Source organism: Mycteria americana, chromosome 1, assembly GCF_035582795.1.
Source record: "Mycteria americana isolate JAX WOST 10 ecotype Jacksonville Zoo and Gardens chromosome 1, USCA_MyAme_1.0, whole genome shotgun sequence".
Taxonomy (NCBI): domain Eukaryota; kingdom Metazoa; phylum Chordata; class Aves; order Ciconiiformes; family Ciconiidae; genus Mycteria; species Mycteria americana.
In genome coordinates this window covers 35,030,256-35,047,588 of record NC_134365.1, presented here as the reverse complement: position 1 = coordinate 35,047,588, position 17,333 = coordinate 35,030,256, and the positions used below count along the sequence as shown (strand labels likewise).

Below are 17,333 nucleotides of genomic sequence, written 5' to 3'. Positions count from 1 at the left end.
CGGGAGGATTGCGACCTGGGAGACTCCCACACCAACAGGACATGCTTTTGTCCTGCCCAGAAGCTCACGATGCATATTAAATGTATAATACATTTAAACTTTTCATGAAGCAGCAAAAAAAGAAGTAAAAACCAAGATATGGCTAATAAAATAATTTTGTATGAGATTTTCTTTTAAATTCTTTCAGGGTATCTTGGCTATACCAGTGGATTTTCATTAAGCTGCATGGTGTTTTTCCTGATAGTGGTAAGTTCAGCTTGCTTTCTTTGTTGCATGAGAGTCACTTGATAGGATATTCACAATTTCTCCGATGTTTTAATTTTAATTCGCTTTTTATTATTATTTTTAGCAATTAGCTGTCTTCCGCTCTCATTCTAGGTTATTTACAAGAAGTTTCAAATTTCCTGTGGCGGATCGGAGCTAAATGCAACAGCATCTATCCTATCAAATAGCTCAGCACATGAACATATGTGTAAGCCAAAGTATGTTATCTTTAATTCCAAGGTATGTTTCTTTTTATAATACTTATTTTTAATTCACATAATATATGCACCTACACCCCGTGTTCTTAATACGATCAGCACCACGTAGGGCCTGATTCTCCATGCTTCCACTCGTGCCCCAATGGTGAACGCACAATGGGTCTCCTTGCCCAGTCTTATGGAGATGCCGTGTTGAATGTACCTCCTCGCGGTCTGCTCTGCCCCGGTAGCAGATGTGCTAAGGCTGTGAGCCCGAGCTACCACCGGACAACAAATGCTTTCTTTGGGAGAGTTTTCCTTTCCACTGCTTCTTACTGTCCTTGCTGCAACTGCGCCTTTAGGCTGTAGTTCAGCAGAGACTGAGTAAGCCATTCCTGCATCCAAAGCCCAGAAGTAATCCCTCTGTCCTTCTGCACACAAACCACTTCTTTGTGACAGGGTACGTGTTTCTGTAGCCATATGGTGAACTGGATCGGGAAAAGGATACAGTTGAAAGCTAATCCAGCAAAAATTTGATTGCCTTTCAGCTGGATGCTTTCCTCCATCGCCACACAGCTGCAGGAAAAGTTGTGCCAAGAGAATGCGAAAGAGCAACTGGCTGTAGCTGTGGGAGCGGGAGGATTGCTCCTGTCAGCTGTGCTGGGGCACAGTGCTCGCTCGTCAGCACCTTGTCCAGCAGCGCAGGGTCCTCAGGGTGTCGCGGTCGCGTTCATAGGGAACGTGCGTGTGCATATAGCGTGTAAAAATAGTTTTTTTTAAAGTCATCCTACCAGCTTCAGCTGAAGAAGCCAATCTGAGCACTTTTCTTTAGTTGAGGGTAGCCATCAGCCCAGATCTGATGTGACTGACCAAGAGTTTATTAACTTGATGTGCGATAGCAGCTTAGGCGTAGGTATATTTTAGATAGCATTGAAGGGCAGTCTTGTTCTCCTGCAGTAAGTGTCAGCGTTTGCCTCAGAGTCGATGGAGGCACATCAGAGGGATCGGTCCATCTGAACCAGGCACGATGGAGCTGAACTCTAGAGATTTCCCCTCGGGGCTAGCAGTTTGCCAGTCAATTTAGCAGCTTTGGCGTGTGAGAGGAGAGACAGTTCCACAGAATCAGAGGATGGTTGAGGTTGGAAGGGGCCTCTGGAGGTCATCTGGTCCAATCCCCCTGCTCAGGCAGGGCCACCTGGAGCCGGTTGCCCAGGACCGTGTCCAGGCTACTTCTGAATATCTCCAGGGATGGAGACTCCACAACAGTAGCGTGCTGTGAGTGAGGGAGAGGAGGTGGCACAGGCCTGGGTGAGGAAGGACTGCTGAAGAGCAACCAGTGTATTTACTGAATCTGTCGGGCCTGGGGCATACCCCGGGATGGCTTCTGTGGGAAGGGGATGCCTGTGGCCAGCACAGGCAGATCTCTGAGGGCCAGGGAGAGCCGCACGTAGGGATGGACTCATTTTGTCCTCACAGGAGGACCTGTTTTTTGTGTGATCTCTGCTCGTACCCGTTCCCTGGGGAGAATGGAAGCGCTTGGGCGCTGAGATAATTTGTGAAGTTTGGCTGTATGCTAAGGACTGAAACCGGCTCAGGTTTTTGGTGGAGAAGGGGGTGAGGTCCCCCCTGGAGGCCTCCTGCGCTTCCTGGTGACGTAACGGTCTCTCTCTTTCCCCAAGGAAAAGCATGCTCCCTCCACAGCCCTCCTAGCCCTTTTGTTGGCCTGGGAAATGAAGGGACTCAGTCTGGTACCTTGAAATATCCATTTATTTGTAAGTTCTGCATTCCTCTTCTCTTTTCTTACAGTCTGGAGATGGGCTTCCTCTTCAGGACTTCAGCCTTAGCACCACGGGTGCGCACCCCTCTCCATGCCAAGGCAGGGTAGCGTAGCCGTGACCCACCATACGTCCCTTTTACGCGTGGCGGTGTGCTAGTCACGCTGGCAGTAGCTGGGCAGGGAAACCCATCCCAGGGAGCAAAGCCAGCGGCCGTGCGGCGTCCAGCGCTGCGCTGCGCGAGCAGAGTCCGGACTGTGTTCGCATGACCAACGCGAAGACTTTGTCTTCCTGTTGAAAGAGCACTGCTCTCCGTATTTCATTAAATACATGCTAATTGACAGGTCTTCTGCCTTCTCTGAAGGCTCTCAACATTCGGTTGAAGAGTCCAGAGAGTTGGGAGCTGAGGTAGTTGAACACGGATCATTTCTTCACACCGCTGGGGGAAATACTTCTTCTTAACTTCTTTTCTGACATTCTCTCCGAACAGACCGTGTATGCTTTGCCCACCATTGCTTTTGCGTTTGTGTGCCACCCGTCAGTCCTCCCGATTTACAGTGAACTTAAAGAGTAAGCTTTCTTTTTTTCTCCTTTTTTTTTCCCCCCCCCCCAGTTAATTGTTTTGAACCGCTTTGCATGGAAAATGTTAGCACAGAGGTGCTCTGAGTCATTCGTGCCATTTGGAGGAGATGTGCTTTAATAACACCCAACAAGCCAACAAGCGTGGCTGTCAGCTAGGAAGTCTGGCCTCCCAGGCGTGCCGCTGGGGCGGGGGTGAGGGAGGTTGAGGATAATGCAATACTTTGGGAGTTTTCTCTGGAAGTACATGGCAGCCTGGGGAGAGCCAAGTTGTGCCGGTCGTTATTTGGCGTAGGAGAGAGGCGTGTGTTCAGCTAACGGCGTTTGTTCCAATGCAACAAAAAATCTGTTGCGGTACCAGGAAAAAAAAGTACTTTCAGCCTCGCCTGCACTAAAAGACCTTTGCCAGTACGGCTGTCTCGCTGATGCCTCCGGCTGGGCAGAGCTGTGGGGAGCTGGAGACCGGCCGTGCTGCGGCATCGCTGGCGGCCCCGGGGGGCTGCAGTGGGGTCCTGGGCCATGGGGGGAGCCCCAGGGGAGAGGCTGGGGTCAGTCACACCCGTGGGTGCCCTCAGGTCCCCGTCACTCGCTGGGTGCTTTGAGTTTCAAGGGACTCCAGCAGGTTCCCAGGTGCCTATATAGGGCATCCCTATGTGGATTTAAAAGCCTAACTTTAGGTACCAGAGTGTGAATATTTCAGAACAAATATCTAAAAATGAAATGTTTGCACTTAACCTATTTTACAGGTCTACAGTGGTCTGCATACATTCATTATTTTCTACCCATGGGGACACAAATGTTTCTCTGCAAACATTCAGAATGTTTTTTTTTTCCTGTGTATAATTTTACTCTTCCTTTATTTTGGCCTTTTAATTTAATTACTGAAGTGTTTAAGGGCTGTCTCTCTCCACTTGGCTACACCCTTCGCTCTGTTTAGGCGGGTATGGCTGGGGAGCAGAGCCACAGGGCGGTCCCACCATTTCTTGACTTAAGCCCCAAGTAGGGTCTGTTTCCCTTGTCCTTCTCTTCCTTGTGCAGCTGTCAATGAATTCCTGTTTTAAATGAAAATGCATTCATGAGTCTCCCCAGAATTACTGTGTTTATGCAAAGACTTAATAAATTTTTAAACAGCTATTGAAAAATCCAGCCCAACCGTTTTTATGTGTTCTTTTCTTCTTTCTCCAGCCGTTCACAGAAAAAAATGCAGTTGGTTTCAAATATCTCATTTTTTGCCATGTTTGTGATGTACTTTATGACTGCCATATTTGGCTATTTGACTTTCTACGGTAAGTATGCAGTTCTTTACTGATCAAAGTAGAAAGGGAATACAGGTGAAATCAATAGTGTATCCCAGCTGGAAAGGAAACTGCTATCCACTTATATTAAAATACTTTTTCAAATCATTTTCCTTAACATTTTCATATTGAAGGTACACATCCTTTCCTTCTTTCCCCCGTGGATGAAAAGCACAAGTTAAAGTAGTATTTACAAAAGGTGTATTCAAAATACGAGGGAGAGATTTGTTTAACAGAACTGGGGATTAGCTGGGCCCTACTAAGATTTTCGTTCCGAGGTCCTCACCTGCATGTTGTGTACATTGGTAATGACTGAAGCGTGCATATCTGTATAAAATGAGACAGATTTGAGAGCAGGTCCTAGGAAATGGGTATCAAATCAGCCATCACAGCCTTTTCATTTTCCTATTGACGCTTTCATCATAGAGGTGAAGGACCAAATGTTTTCCCTGTGTCCCTAGAGCTGACCCTGTCAGGTCTTGATTAAACAGATTGGCAGTAAAGGTGGGGAAGCTTCGAGTGTTGTCCCAGCTCAGCCGCCAAAGGATGGTTATTTCAGTGTTTGAGACTTGCACCCTGTCTCTTTTCATGCGTATCAATTCACTTAAAGAAACAAACAAATCATGTTGTACCGCTAAAGGATACAACATGTGTGTCCTAAAGGCACAATTATTAAGTAAAGTAGGATAAAATATGAATGTTGCCCAGGAACCTACTCCCATGTTCTAGTATAATGGGAATATTGAAAAGTAGTGTCTTTTTCCATGGATCTTTAAGGGGTTGCAAGACAGATGATAAAACTGATGTTTGCCTTTTACCTCAGAGTCAGGAAAGGTCATCAGTATCCTCCACCCTATTCCAAGTGACCTTTTTGTTACAATCTCCTCATTCACGGTACTGTTCCTTGTGAGCCATGTATTGCAAGAGAAAGAAAATAAGTAAATATGAAATGTGGCATTTTTTTTCAAAGGTGTACCTATCTCATATTTGTTTTCTCAGGCTCTCATTCTGATTATGAGGCCTTGAGTCTGCATGCATTGAAGTAACTCGAGGTCATCTGTTCTAATTTCCCCAATAAAACTGCAAATACGCTGCAAGTGACAACAGCAACAGCCGTTCTCATCCAACTGCTCCCGTCTAACACATTTTCATAGAAATGCATCAAATTAGCAGCCCCAGGGAGCAAGTGGGTGTAAATCAGCACGGACCCCTTCGCTTTGGCAGGGAGGAGATTCTGATGTGATTGCCCCAGGGATCTGAGGAGGCAGATCCGTGGCGCTCCTCTCTGGGAATCTCCCACGCCCCTCAAGGACGAGGGTCTGGAGTCCATGGAGGAGGTAGGGGCTGCGTCCTTCTGGCCCTCCCGAGGGGGAACGGCGGAGGAATCCCTGGGGTGTCTCGTGTGCCTCTCCCCACATCAGGCGTCCCTGCTCCCCAGTGCCGAGAGCCCGCGGGTGGAAGCTGTGCGGCTCCGCTGGGGCTTCTGCAAGGGTCAGTGCCATGACAGGCAGCAAAAAAGACACCGAGGGAATATAAAATTCCTCCACTTTGATCCTTCCTCCCCTTGAGACTGACAAGACCTTACCTTTCATATGTTCACTTAGTTTTCTAACCCTCTTCTCTACCCTTACCTGGATAAGAACAGCATTTTTATTGTGGCCATTTCTTCTTTACACCAATAGTACTTGTCTGTTTCCTGTATTCTCAAAAGTGTTGCAGTGATGACTATATTTACATTGCAGAATTACAGAAAAGAGGTGTTTTTCTTCCCCTAAAAGGTCACACTGTGGTTGGGCTCTGTGGTGTATCTAGCTGAAAGGAAAACAGACCTTCAACTGTAAGCCTTGCCCTTCACTTCCTACCTGGCTGCAGTCCGTGAGCGGTACAGAAGTTGCAGTCTGTGCTTGCAGGAGCAGAGTAAGCTCTGTGTCGCAGAAGCTGTGCATGTGCCCGGCTTGAAAACCCCACTCCTAATCTGCAGGGAGGTGGGAGAGCGTTTTCTTTCTCCTGGTGGGGATTCAAGCACTGCGTAGGTGGTGTTGACCCGTGGTCTCTCCCCAGAAGGGCGTCCTGGGGGGAGCACAGGCATTTCGCCACAGGGCAGATCCCTCTGCCTCCAGGAATATGTGAGGTTTTACCAAGTGCCAAAGATTTTAAACTAGACGTGGCTGCCGAGTTCCCTTTAAGGACTTCGGTTTAAGAGCTGTTACGTTTTACCACCAGCTTTCTGAGATTAGCAGGCAGAAACAAAACGAGCCTAAACAGGGGCAGTGAGTGTGTTTTTGTGGTGCGCTTAACCAGCCACCCCCTTAGGTTATTGCTCCTAGATATTTAAAAGTTACAAAGAAAACACACAGGTCCCTCAGCAACTTGGTTTTCCTGTTGGTTAGCACATGCAGACCCATTCTGCACTATTTTTCACAGCTTCAAGGAAACATTTTTGCAGGAGGTCATATTAAAATATCGCCAGCGCCTCCCCATTAGGCACCCCCCGTGATTTGTCTTGGCTGCTGGGGCTGCTGGCCGGCGTGGGGCCGAGCTGCAGGCACTGCTGGGGGGGCGGACAGGTTCAAGAGAAAAAACCCTGAGGGCAGCCCTCAGAGGAGCTGCTGAGGGATTTGAGTGCAGATGTCAGAGCGTCCCACTGAGAGTTGACCCAAGATGGGCTTTGTTCTTGGTTGAGAACAGGGGCACTGCTTTTCGCTGGAAGTTTATTTGCTGTTTAGACTAATTTAGCTCAAAACCTTGTAGTTTATATTAAGTTCAGACATTGCAGTGCATGTGGGTTTTTTATATCATTTGAAACTTCAAAAAAAAAAAGCCCATGGAACCAGTTAGAAATAGCTTCTTTCACTTCACTTATTTTTTCATATATGTATATATATGTAAGCAAGCTTTCGTGTATGTCTCACTGTTGTCTTTCCTACAGTGAAAATTACCTTAGACTTAGGCATGTGCTGTCTTGAATTAGGATGCATTCCTTAATCAGGCCTCCAAAGGATTAATCTGGAATAATAGGATCATTAGGATTTGGTTCAAAGTGCTGTTTTAACTCAAGAATGTTTCATTCCATACTCTTTTGTTTGCAGATAAATCACTTGTTGTTCAAGAAGGCTGTTGTTAAGCAATGATTTTTGTGAACGGATTGCCTGTTTGCCAGAACACTTACCTTATTGTCTTTTCTATAGACAATGTGCAGTCAGATCTGCTTCACAAGTACCAGAGCAAAGATGACATCCTCATCCTGACCGTGCGCTTGGCTGTGATCGTTGCAGTGATACTCACGGTGCCAGTGCTGTTTTTCACTGTAAGTAAAATGCTCCACACAGCGTGGAAGTCGGTAATGGCTGTACACGGCGTGTTTCTTCACACTCCAGCAGTTGCTGTGGCAGTGATGTTGCGGCTACAAAAAGAGCTTGAGCTTGGATCAGTCTTTTCCCACACCAGACTCCCACTAACTTCTGGAGAAGCTCTCCCTGCAGGAAATAAATTAATCGCTTTTGGTCTTAAATCTGTTTTAAATTGAATCCACAAGGGCCCTCTCTTAGTTCACATGACTTCACTGGAGCAGGCTCAGAGGTGAAGTTCATTTTTAAGTGCAGAAGGATCCCAAAAGGCATGTCAGAAAGGGAGGAATATCCTGTGCTGCAGATGCATGTATACCTACAGTTTTGAAATATCGAATTAATTTTAAGGATTATTTCAAAGGGCATTACATCAGAGATCCCAAAGTTTCTGACGCATCTCTGCAGCGCTTGTCGCGTGAAGAACTGGTTAAAATAAACATGGGAAGCTTTGAATTGGCTTATAGACTGTTCCTGACAGAGAACTCTCTCTCTTTCTACAGGTGCGTTCATCATTATTTGAACTGGCTAGGAAAACAAAATTTGACTTATGCCGTCACGTTTTGGTTACTTTTGTTCTTTTGGTTATCATCAACTTGTTAGTCATTTTTATCCCAACCATGAAGGATATTTTCGGAGTTGTAGGTACAGTATCCTGGTTTTGTACTACTAATAAAAGACTGTTGCTAATCAGCAACACAATAATTAGCAGTTGCTGACAACTAACAAAACTAATTTATTTCAATTTTGCAGGGGTCACTTCTGCCAATATGCTGATTTTCATTCTTCCTTCGTCGTTGTATTTAAAAATTACACAGCAGGATGGATCAAAGTTGACTCAGAGGATTTGGGTATGCATTCCTTTCCCGTCAGTGCAACGCTTTCATCTTGTCATTCCTTATAACGTGGTAGATGCAAAGCGTACCTAATCTGGACATATGTGTGAGCTTCTTTACGTTACTTTCCATCCTCGCTTCAGTCAGCTGGCAGCCGTGCTTGCCTTTCTCCTTTGCTTCCCCTGGGAGTGTCCCAGTGGAGGGGCCGTACCACGCAGGGCACCTCGTGTTCTGGGGAGCCCTTCTCTGCGGGGCGAGGGGCTCTTGCCCTGGCTGGTGAGCGGCAGCTCTGCAGCAGCCGTAGCTGTTGGCAGGGTGCGGGTACCCCTCCAGCCGCCTTCAGCAGCCCTTTCAACCCAGCAAGCTTTCTCTGTTTCAGCGTGCTGACTCAGAAAGCGTGCAACGTGCTCCGTTCGTGGTATTCCTCGTGGTTTTAATGGACTTGATTCAGACTTACGGTGCTTCCACCAGAAGCAGCCAGCTGAAATGTTAGCCCTTTAGCATGCATGAGCAGATGGGAATGGGCCTCGGAAAGATTTCCTGTGAGCCCCAGAAAGAGCTGCAGCTGAAAAGACACAACACTCCTGTGTATTCCCAGTCGAACAGGGCGTGCACTGGAAGTATCGTAAGGTCAGACCTTCCTGCTCTGAGCAGACAGGCAGGAAACCCATGTTTCACTTGTGGCTCCATCCACAGACCCCAAGACGAAAGGGCTGAACTTCAATGGACACGTACCTGATGGGAAGAGTGTACTTATTTCTGTGAGGCTTTGAAAAGAGCAGAGCCAATCAGTCCTAAAAACAGACTCACTTAATCCTCTTTAGGGATGATCGGTGTTTAAGACGTGAATTGAAAGGAGAAAAAAATTGGTTTTGGTGTTCAACGAGCAATTATTAATGATGCTAATCTGTTTAATTATCTATGGGTCTTGTCTTTACCAGAAGTGCTATCCCATTTTAACTGATAACTTTGATACATCACTTTGTACATCTCCTTAAGAGGAGAAGTTAACATACTTGAATTAATTGTCTTTTCTTTTTACTCATTAATTTTCTCTCCTTTTTGTTCCAGGCTTCTCTTTTCTTGGCGCTGGGGATAATGTTTTCCCTAGTGAGCATTCCCTTGGTCATCTATGACTGGGTACAATCAGGAGGCAGTGCCGAAGGCCACTGAAGTTCACCTCCTTCTGAAAAGAAGACACCCCTGTTTGCTACACACCAAAATCGCAACCATCCGTTCTGTTATCTATTCCATCTTTTGTGAGTTTACTCAAATCAAATCCAAATAATGATTATCCAGTACTGAAAATACTGCTATGGGTGTATTTTCTTGCAGAAAACAGACTCATTTCTCCAATAGGCATATCACGCTGTCCCCAGATACTGAGTTATCAGATCAGCCTAAAGTCTGTGTTAATTGTCTGTGAGACTATATAGAGCATTGCTCATAGAAATTCATCACAATTAATTTGTTTCCCCTCTTCCACCCATGAATTGCATTATTCTGTTATTATCCTTAGCCCTTCAACCATAAGCTCTGCTCCTTTAGGGCAGCAGCTCCTCTTGTTGTCAATCCCAACTGGAGTGATGTCAGTTCACACCCTTTCCCCCCTGCCTTTTAGCCAAAACTCTGCTTCCAGTCATACGCATCCGGTTTGTTTGTTTGTTTGTTTCTTTGTTCTGTTGCTGTTTCGTGCACCATTTGCCTCACTGGGTTAAGCGTAGCATTCTGGATACAGGCACGAAAGGCACCATGAGAGTGTAAATGAGCATTGTATAAGCGTAGGTCCTAAATCTGTTGCTTCTCTCTGATGTTCTGGTGGGGGAGCCAGCCCCAGGGCTTGGCCGTTTTGTGGCTTTGGGGAACAGACCTGTGTGTCTTTGTGATGGGGTGCGGGGAGCAGGAGAAGGACAGCCACCACCATCAGCCACCATTCCCCTGGCACACTTCGGTTGGAGCCTCACCAGAACTAGACTTGACCCCAAGCCATGAGTACTTGAGCCTGAAGAGAAGCAGATGCTTGGAGATTTCCATAGGAAGTCTGCATTTTCTTCAGCATTAAACTGTTTGCTAATGCCCCACTTATTTCGGGAAAAAAAATGGCAAGCTCCAATTTTATCAAAACCTACGCATTTAATCATGCCTCATGCCTTTTCCATTCTGGGATTCATTTGTGCATACCTTGTAGAGACTGGCTCCTCTCTTGTGTCTTACCTTCCTCCCACTGAAGTCAGCGGGGTTTTTGACAGCAGCGGGAGCAGGATTTGACTCACCCTGCCAAACTACTGGATTTCTAATAGAAATTGAAATCTGTAACATTTCTTTAAACAAACAAATACTTTTTATATTTAAAATGTTTCATTTACATTTGTCATCGATTCTCCATAACAATTAAAGAAAAGACATTCAATTACTACTAGCAGAAACACTGTAACTTGCATCTGTTGTCCACAACATAAGCATTTGCCTAATGCCTTATAGCTGGTGTAGAGAACTACTTGTAGAGACTCAAACACTAAGCAGGTGATCACTAACCATCCTGAACAGACATCTTCTATTAGTGCATTGCCAGCAGCATAAACATGTTCACTTTGTGTCATTCAGCATGTGAGCTAAAAAGTGTCTCAAAATACGAACCCGGCTCCCACTGAAAGAACCAGTGGCTAACGGGAGCCCCGCTTCATGCCCAAGGGCTGAGTGATGCCCTCGGTGTGCTCGAGCCGTACCTGTCAGTATGCGGTGACCCTCTTGTTCCCAGTAGCTGGTTCATTGCCGACTCCCGTTGTAACTGTGGAAGGAGACTGTCATCAGCTGTGGGGAACCTGTCATTATTGCAGCTTGCTCTTTTTAAGGTTAGGGATGGAGAATTCGGGATCTTGGGATTTCTGTGAGCTATTGAATTGCCTCAGTTGCCATTGCCTTGTCCTACAAGGCTAGAAGTCACTGAGAGTTCAGACCACAGAGTGCTTGTCAGGACCTTAAAAGCTGGTTTCTGAGGGTAGCATCCAGAGAGGTTAGTTTGGGGCCTTCCTTGCAAATTGGGCATCAAGATGCAGAGCATTCACGCTGCAGAAACTAAACATACTAAACCCAGACTTCCAAATCTGTACCTCAGCCTAGGCAGTGAGGTACCCGGCTCTGCCGATACTCCACTGTGGTCCAGGAATAAGGCAGAGTAGACTCTGCAGGCTGCCCAAGACCTTGGAGTAGCCCAGCAGCAAAACCAAAACTGGAATCCTCCTTCCAGACGAAGCGACCTGCTAGACTGCAGAGCAGGGTTCCCTTAGTCTGTCCTCCTCCTGGCCCTTCAGACTTTCACTCCTTGCGGCACAGGCTCCCAGCAAGGTCTCCGGTGCAGTGTCCTTCCTCCCAGGCACCCCCCAGCCCAGCATTTAACACACGAACCACTGCGCTGCCTGGGACCTGTGGGCTGAGGGAGCTCATGCTTTCTGGTGGCTCGTCTCAAACCCTTGCCTGTGATGGTGCAGGTCACCACTTTTCTCTGTGACGTCTCTTTATGGGACTGATCCCTGCCCTGATTCACAGAGAAGTCCATACCAGAGCCTACAAGCCCAGGCGTTAGTCAAGCTCTGGAGAGAAGAACCCATGCTTGGTTCCTATCTCCTTGCAGCTCATTCCAGGCATCTTCCCAGCTTGGGGTGTAAGTTTGTGGTTCCCCTTTCACAGGCACCCAACTCTTCCTGGTCACTGCAGCAGGAGCCCAGCATCTCGCTCTGTTTTCTGACTCAGCTTGCTGGGGTCACATTTCAGGTTTTGAGGTGCCTTATAATCTCTCTGGATCTCATCCCAAAAAACCTAACTCAGACCTGAGAATGCCGTACAGTGTTATCCTCAAAATGCTCCAGGGCTCTCCTGCTTTCCTCCCCCTTTTATCCTTCTTCTACTACTGATGTATGAGCAGTGCAGCTTTGTGCATCGGGGGGTTATGAGAGAGGAGATCCTGGGAGCAACTTTCAAATACCCAGGTAGGAGCTAGAAGTCTGATCTGCTGCACAGGGTCCCAGCAAGGTCACAACTGCGACATCTCCCTTCCACCCCCTCCCAAATAGTCTGTAGTCTTGTGTTTAAAATACCAACCATTGAGTTTTGGCACCCAGCTTCCTTCGGCTTGAAGGACTGTTGGGTGACTGATTGCTCCTTGCATCTTCCTAAATCTCCTCCATCACTATCTCTCTCTCCTCTTTGCTATTCTGCCTTCTTCTTTTTCCCAGTTTATTTGTATACTGGAGTTTTACTGGATAAATAGGGAGAAGAATGAGCTGGGTGTGTGCGTAGAGTGAAATTACCCGAGGTACTGGACCATCAAAGCATATCTTGGATATTGAAAAATAGATACCCAAAATATTGAGTCTTTAAACAGACTTTGTTTCTGGGTCTCTGAAAAAAAAAGAAAAAAAAGAGGGAATTTTGCTTAGACTGATTTACTGGCATCATATTTATAGATATTTATGGAAAGGAATCATGTGTTTATTGATGTCTGTGGTAATGAACGTGAAATAACGTGCTTTTTGTTTTCTCATCAGGTTTATACATTCTTAACAGAATGCAATAGACCCTGCTGTAACTGTCAACATCAGTGATGGATGACAATATTTGTATGAGGTTATCTGTAAAATGTACTGCTGTTATTCAGTTCATTTGAAATAGTGAACTTGTAGCCTCTGATGTACGAGTCCCACATCTTAGCTAGGATTTTAAGAGCACAGTGAAATGCTGTAGGAGTTTCTCTGTTGTTAAATTAATAGGATCCAGTGTACCGTATCTACTTAGTAGGTGGTAGCATGCTTTCTTTTCATAGAGAGTTTATCACTATTGTGAGCACTGCAAATGTCGTAGACTGGATGCAAAATTGCTCCTAATAACTACAACAAAATACTGCAAAATTCTCGTTTGCGTAATAGCAACAATTGAGTGGTGAGGGACAAGGAAGGACTAATTAGAAGCAGGGGCTCCTAATAAGATTGTAGGAGTTAATCCTATACTTAAAAGACGGCCTTGCTGCCTCTCCTAGTCCACAGCACATTGCAAAGAAAATAGTCATAAGCTTAAAGCACCCTTATGGTTGCAGAATACAGCTGCCCTTGTCTGTCCGATGGCAAACACGCCTAGTAAGTAAAACAGTAAACTGTTATTTGGGAACAGTATCTCGGGAGCAGTGACCTCTGTGGGTGATGCTTGCTCCTGGTCAGAGGGCCGACGACAAATCCATGCAGTGGCACAGATCTTTTGTAGGGCTGACAGGGACCAAGTGGTGCCTAGCCCATGTGCAGGCCCTGGCCGGTCTCATCCTGCGAGGTCAGGGATGGGGATGCCCCTCCGCTCCCGAAGGCTGCTTTCCTGAGCCACACACTGACCCATAGCTTGTGCTCCGCTTGCAATAAGTCACACGTGCAAATGCAGGTTGGATGATACATGGGTTGTGTCTGTACATCTGCCTTACAACGCATAAGCACCACAGGTCTCTCTGATACTGAGTATTAACAGTAACAATTAATGGTATCTCTAGCTAATCTTTAAACGAATACATTTCTTTGCTTGAACCTTACATTAAGGCTAAAGAGCATCTGGGTCAAAACAAAACTCTTTCCATGTGGTGGTGTCCCACCTCCAGTCCTACCATCCCACCCCAGTGCCTGCAGGAGAAAGGCACAGCAGAATGTACTCAGCTCCATCAGCAGCTCCACGAGATGGCTTTATCGCCTGGCGCCAGGGTGCTTTCTTAAACAATTCCCCAGAGCCCTTGGCGTCAGGAAAATCCTTATTTCCTATAACTTACACAGAGAATGTTTTATTTGTATCTAATGTAAGGATTTCTGTAACAAACTGTGAAAAAAAAAAAGATAATGAATTAATAAAAAGTACAGGGCTGGGAAGGTCTAGAATTCAAAAATTGTACACATGCCTATGTTTCTGAAGACAAATCTATGCAGTTGTGTTGTATTGTAGGAAATTTCATTTTTATGTACATATATATTGTAAATAAATAGGATGCTGTATATTTTTGCAGTCGTTTATCCCCTATGATATAGAAGTGTTGAGATAGGCTCTGCATATTAAGAATAATTTTAATAGAAATACAAATACTTTAGCTTCTGACTTAGCAAAATGTATATCCTTTCCTTTCTCCGAAGAGTTCACAAGTTTAAGCCTAAACTTGAAATTATAATTACATCGCTAATGTAACAAGAAAAAGAGAAATAAAAGGTCCAATTAAATTGCTAGGATTAATTTCAGCACAAGACTCCCTGTTTTCTCAACAGCAAGTTAGCCAGTCTTCCTGCTGGGTAAAGTATCTCCCTTGTAAAGGGCCCCTTTGGTACTCAGGTACCTCTTGCCTCCTCAGCTGAGGTCAGGTGGTAGTAAAGTGCTGAAAAGGCTTTCTGCAGAAACCGGAGCAAACTGCAGCCAGCAATTTGACCCAGCATTATGCCATGTTGTATCCAGGCATGTATTTACCCAACTAGTACAAACAGAAGTCAGGGCAGGACTTCTGCATTTCCATTTTCCGCCACCAGAAATGCCTGTAGTTCAGACAAAAAGTACTACAAGCCAGGGCTGGGCAGCAACCAGAGCGATTTGTGCTGTTTCTAGCCTGCTCCCTTCCTGCAGAGTCCTGCGGCTGCTCCTCCGCCGCAGACCCAGGCACGCTGCTATCACGCGACCAAAACACTAGCACCAAGGGCATCCCCAGCCAGGGACTGCTTGCACATCCCACCCCACGAGCTGGCGGAGGCCACTATTTTGGTCGTGGGATAGCTGCGTGTCCGGGGGTGAGGATGATGAGAGGGCAGGGTTGTGTATATCCTGAGAGTGCCTCCGTCAAGAGCCTTGCATAGACTTTCTCTCTGGTAAAGCACAGAAACGCGTTTTTTCAGGATTGCTGAAAAACAGAGGTTGAGAAAAGCATCTAAAAATACTTTTTTTTCCCCAAGTTTACTTTATGGTCTTGGATGAAAAGGAAACTTGAAATAACGTTTGCTTTCACCATGAGCACAAATTTGAGGAAAAAACCTATATGCAGTCACTTCTACAGAGCTTTTCAAATTAATACAAGTGTACGTTTTGTTTTCAGTGTTATAGCCAACAAAATATAAGCTGTAAAGGTATTTTTCCACAAGACTTGAACTTGAACTTGTTTATAGAAACCTGGTTTTAGTGTCCCAGGGTATGTTAAGGCTCACCCAGATCCAGTATGAACAATACTGTTTGAATGATGTACCCTTGATACGAGCTCATCTCTAATAGATTGTTGAAGTGAGTCATTGACAATATTTTGCTCCTCCATACATCACCATACTTTGTGCTGCTCATATCCAAATAAACGATGCAGTTTTTCAGTTTCTGTGTGTAAATAAAAAAAAATGTATTAAGGTCTATAATCTCTCTGTTACCTCTATAGTTTTTAAACATTAAAATGGTGATCTAAACTAATGTCGGGGCCATACTCATTCTTTTAAAGGGATGACTATATATCATTATAATGCCTTAAACAGCATGTGCTCCCTGCTTTTACGCAAGTATTTTCACTGAACTCAGGGCGTGCAGCTCTTGCAAAGCCAACTGTATTAGACTCGGTGGAGTACATAGAGTAAAACATCAATACATGGCTATGGAGCATTAATGTAAAGTTTCTGATACAGTTTTAGAGGGACCTGAAGCCATGGCGTATGGTCACCACAGACTGGTGTTGCTGAAGATGATAGCATTTCTCAAGCCCAGTGCTTGTTTCTGCCTGTTCCCTGAAGACTGTCCAAGTGCTCGCCAGTCTGTTTCAGAGTCAAGTCAGGCAGTTTAGCTTTAACGGCTGCTGTTAGAGTTGGGTTTGAGTTCAGATGCCAAACTGGTGCCTGGAGTGGCTAAACCCCCACCGGACCTCGTCTGCTATGGAAGCAGAAGCCATTAGCATATGGATGAGGAGGATACCCGAGGACAGCAATGTCTTAAGCATTCCCAGCTAGATCTGCAAAAGTGCCTCTGTCAAAGCCTTAGAGGGTTTGGAAAAAGCTAACTTTTTGCTTTTGACCGCTAATTTTACTAGTGCTCGGATAGTGACTACTTACAAAAAGTCCTCTTGGCTAGAGTCCTAGCCATGCAGCTGAATAGCTTGCTTGATGGAACAGGATGTGTACAGCCAACATCTCTGTGGCATGGTTCCCTGCGCCCCTCTGCAGGAGAAGCGATGGCAGGATTTATGTATCAGAGGATCCTTGGCAAGCCTTTGCCTGATCCCCAAGCCCAGGGAAATGTCTTGAAGCCATAACCCTGGGAGCACAGAGGTACAAGCTTCTGCACTGACATGGTCTAATAGCCTCTCCTGTTTGGGCATACCCACTTCTCTACCCAGCCAAGAATAATCATCTGAGAGCCATACCTCAAAACATAGGAACATGGGTTGTGGAGCAGAGGAGAAAGAGGAGAAGCTCTATTTCTTTTCTACCTTGCTTGCAGAGACAACAACAAACATCTGTTGCCTTCTGCTGTGCAGTCTGACAGCTTCACCTGAAGCTCACTTTAAGCCACACAGCCAAAGAAAGAAACACCAACCTCCTCTCCAGCCACATGCTTCCGCCTTTGGTTTGGCTTGGTCTTCATGTATCCCCAAGGTTAGCTGGATCTCTGAGTTCATCTGACCAGTCCCTGCTTGGGGGTGGAAAAAAAGAAAATTACCCAGGGCAAACTCTGCCTGAGGGAAGAGACCCCCCCGTTTGGTTCAAGTGGGGTCTTAGTTTGACTTAAGTTTGTGTGAAATTGCAGTTACTCTTCAGGCTGAAGCCCAAATTCAGGCCACTGTTAAGATGTCTCATTCCCCCCGTGCCAAGAGCTGGTAGTAAGCATTCACACCAACTTTAAGAATTGTGGAGAAAGCGGAGATGGTAGGAGCAGGGATGAGTGGTAAGTTCATTTCTAAGCCTTTCTAATCACAGGCCCCTGATAAACTGAACATGGGCTTCACTTCTCATACCCTGTTCTCCTCAGACCCACGCAGGACAGCAGCACCATTTGCTTTGCAGTCAGTTGTGTT

At 45.8% G+C, this 17,333-nt stretch overlaps 1 protein-coding gene across 2 annotated transcripts in view; it reads left to right on the top strand.

The window, feature by feature from the left end:
* SLC38A1 (solute carrier family 38 member 1) overlaps positions 1-15,736 on the top strand; it is a 42,625-nt gene extending 26,889 nt beyond the window's left edge. The window contains exons 9-17 of one of the 2 annotated variants that reach the window (XR_012774439.1): positions 188-246; positions 379-504; positions 2,727-2,806; positions 4,001-4,101; positions 7,299-7,417; positions 7,958-8,099; positions 8,208-8,305; positions 9,362-9,549; positions 12,835-15,736. Coding sequence is in view for 1 of the 2 variants with exons in the window: in XM_075494507.1 (XP_075350622.1) it covers positions 188-246; positions 379-504; positions 2,727-2,806; positions 4,001-4,101; positions 7,299-7,417; positions 7,958-8,099; positions 8,208-8,305; positions 9,362-9,463 (827 nt within the window). In the remaining variant the exon portion in view is untranslated. Of the gene's footprint in view, positions 1-187; positions 247-378; positions 505-2,726; positions 2,807-4,000; positions 4,102-7,298; positions 7,418-7,957; positions 8,100-8,207; positions 8,306-9,361; positions 12,798-12,834 lie in introns of those variants that run through there. The other variant, XM_075494507.1, reaches the window with a different exon arrangement.
* Positions 15,737-17,333: the final 1,597 nt, after the last annotated feature.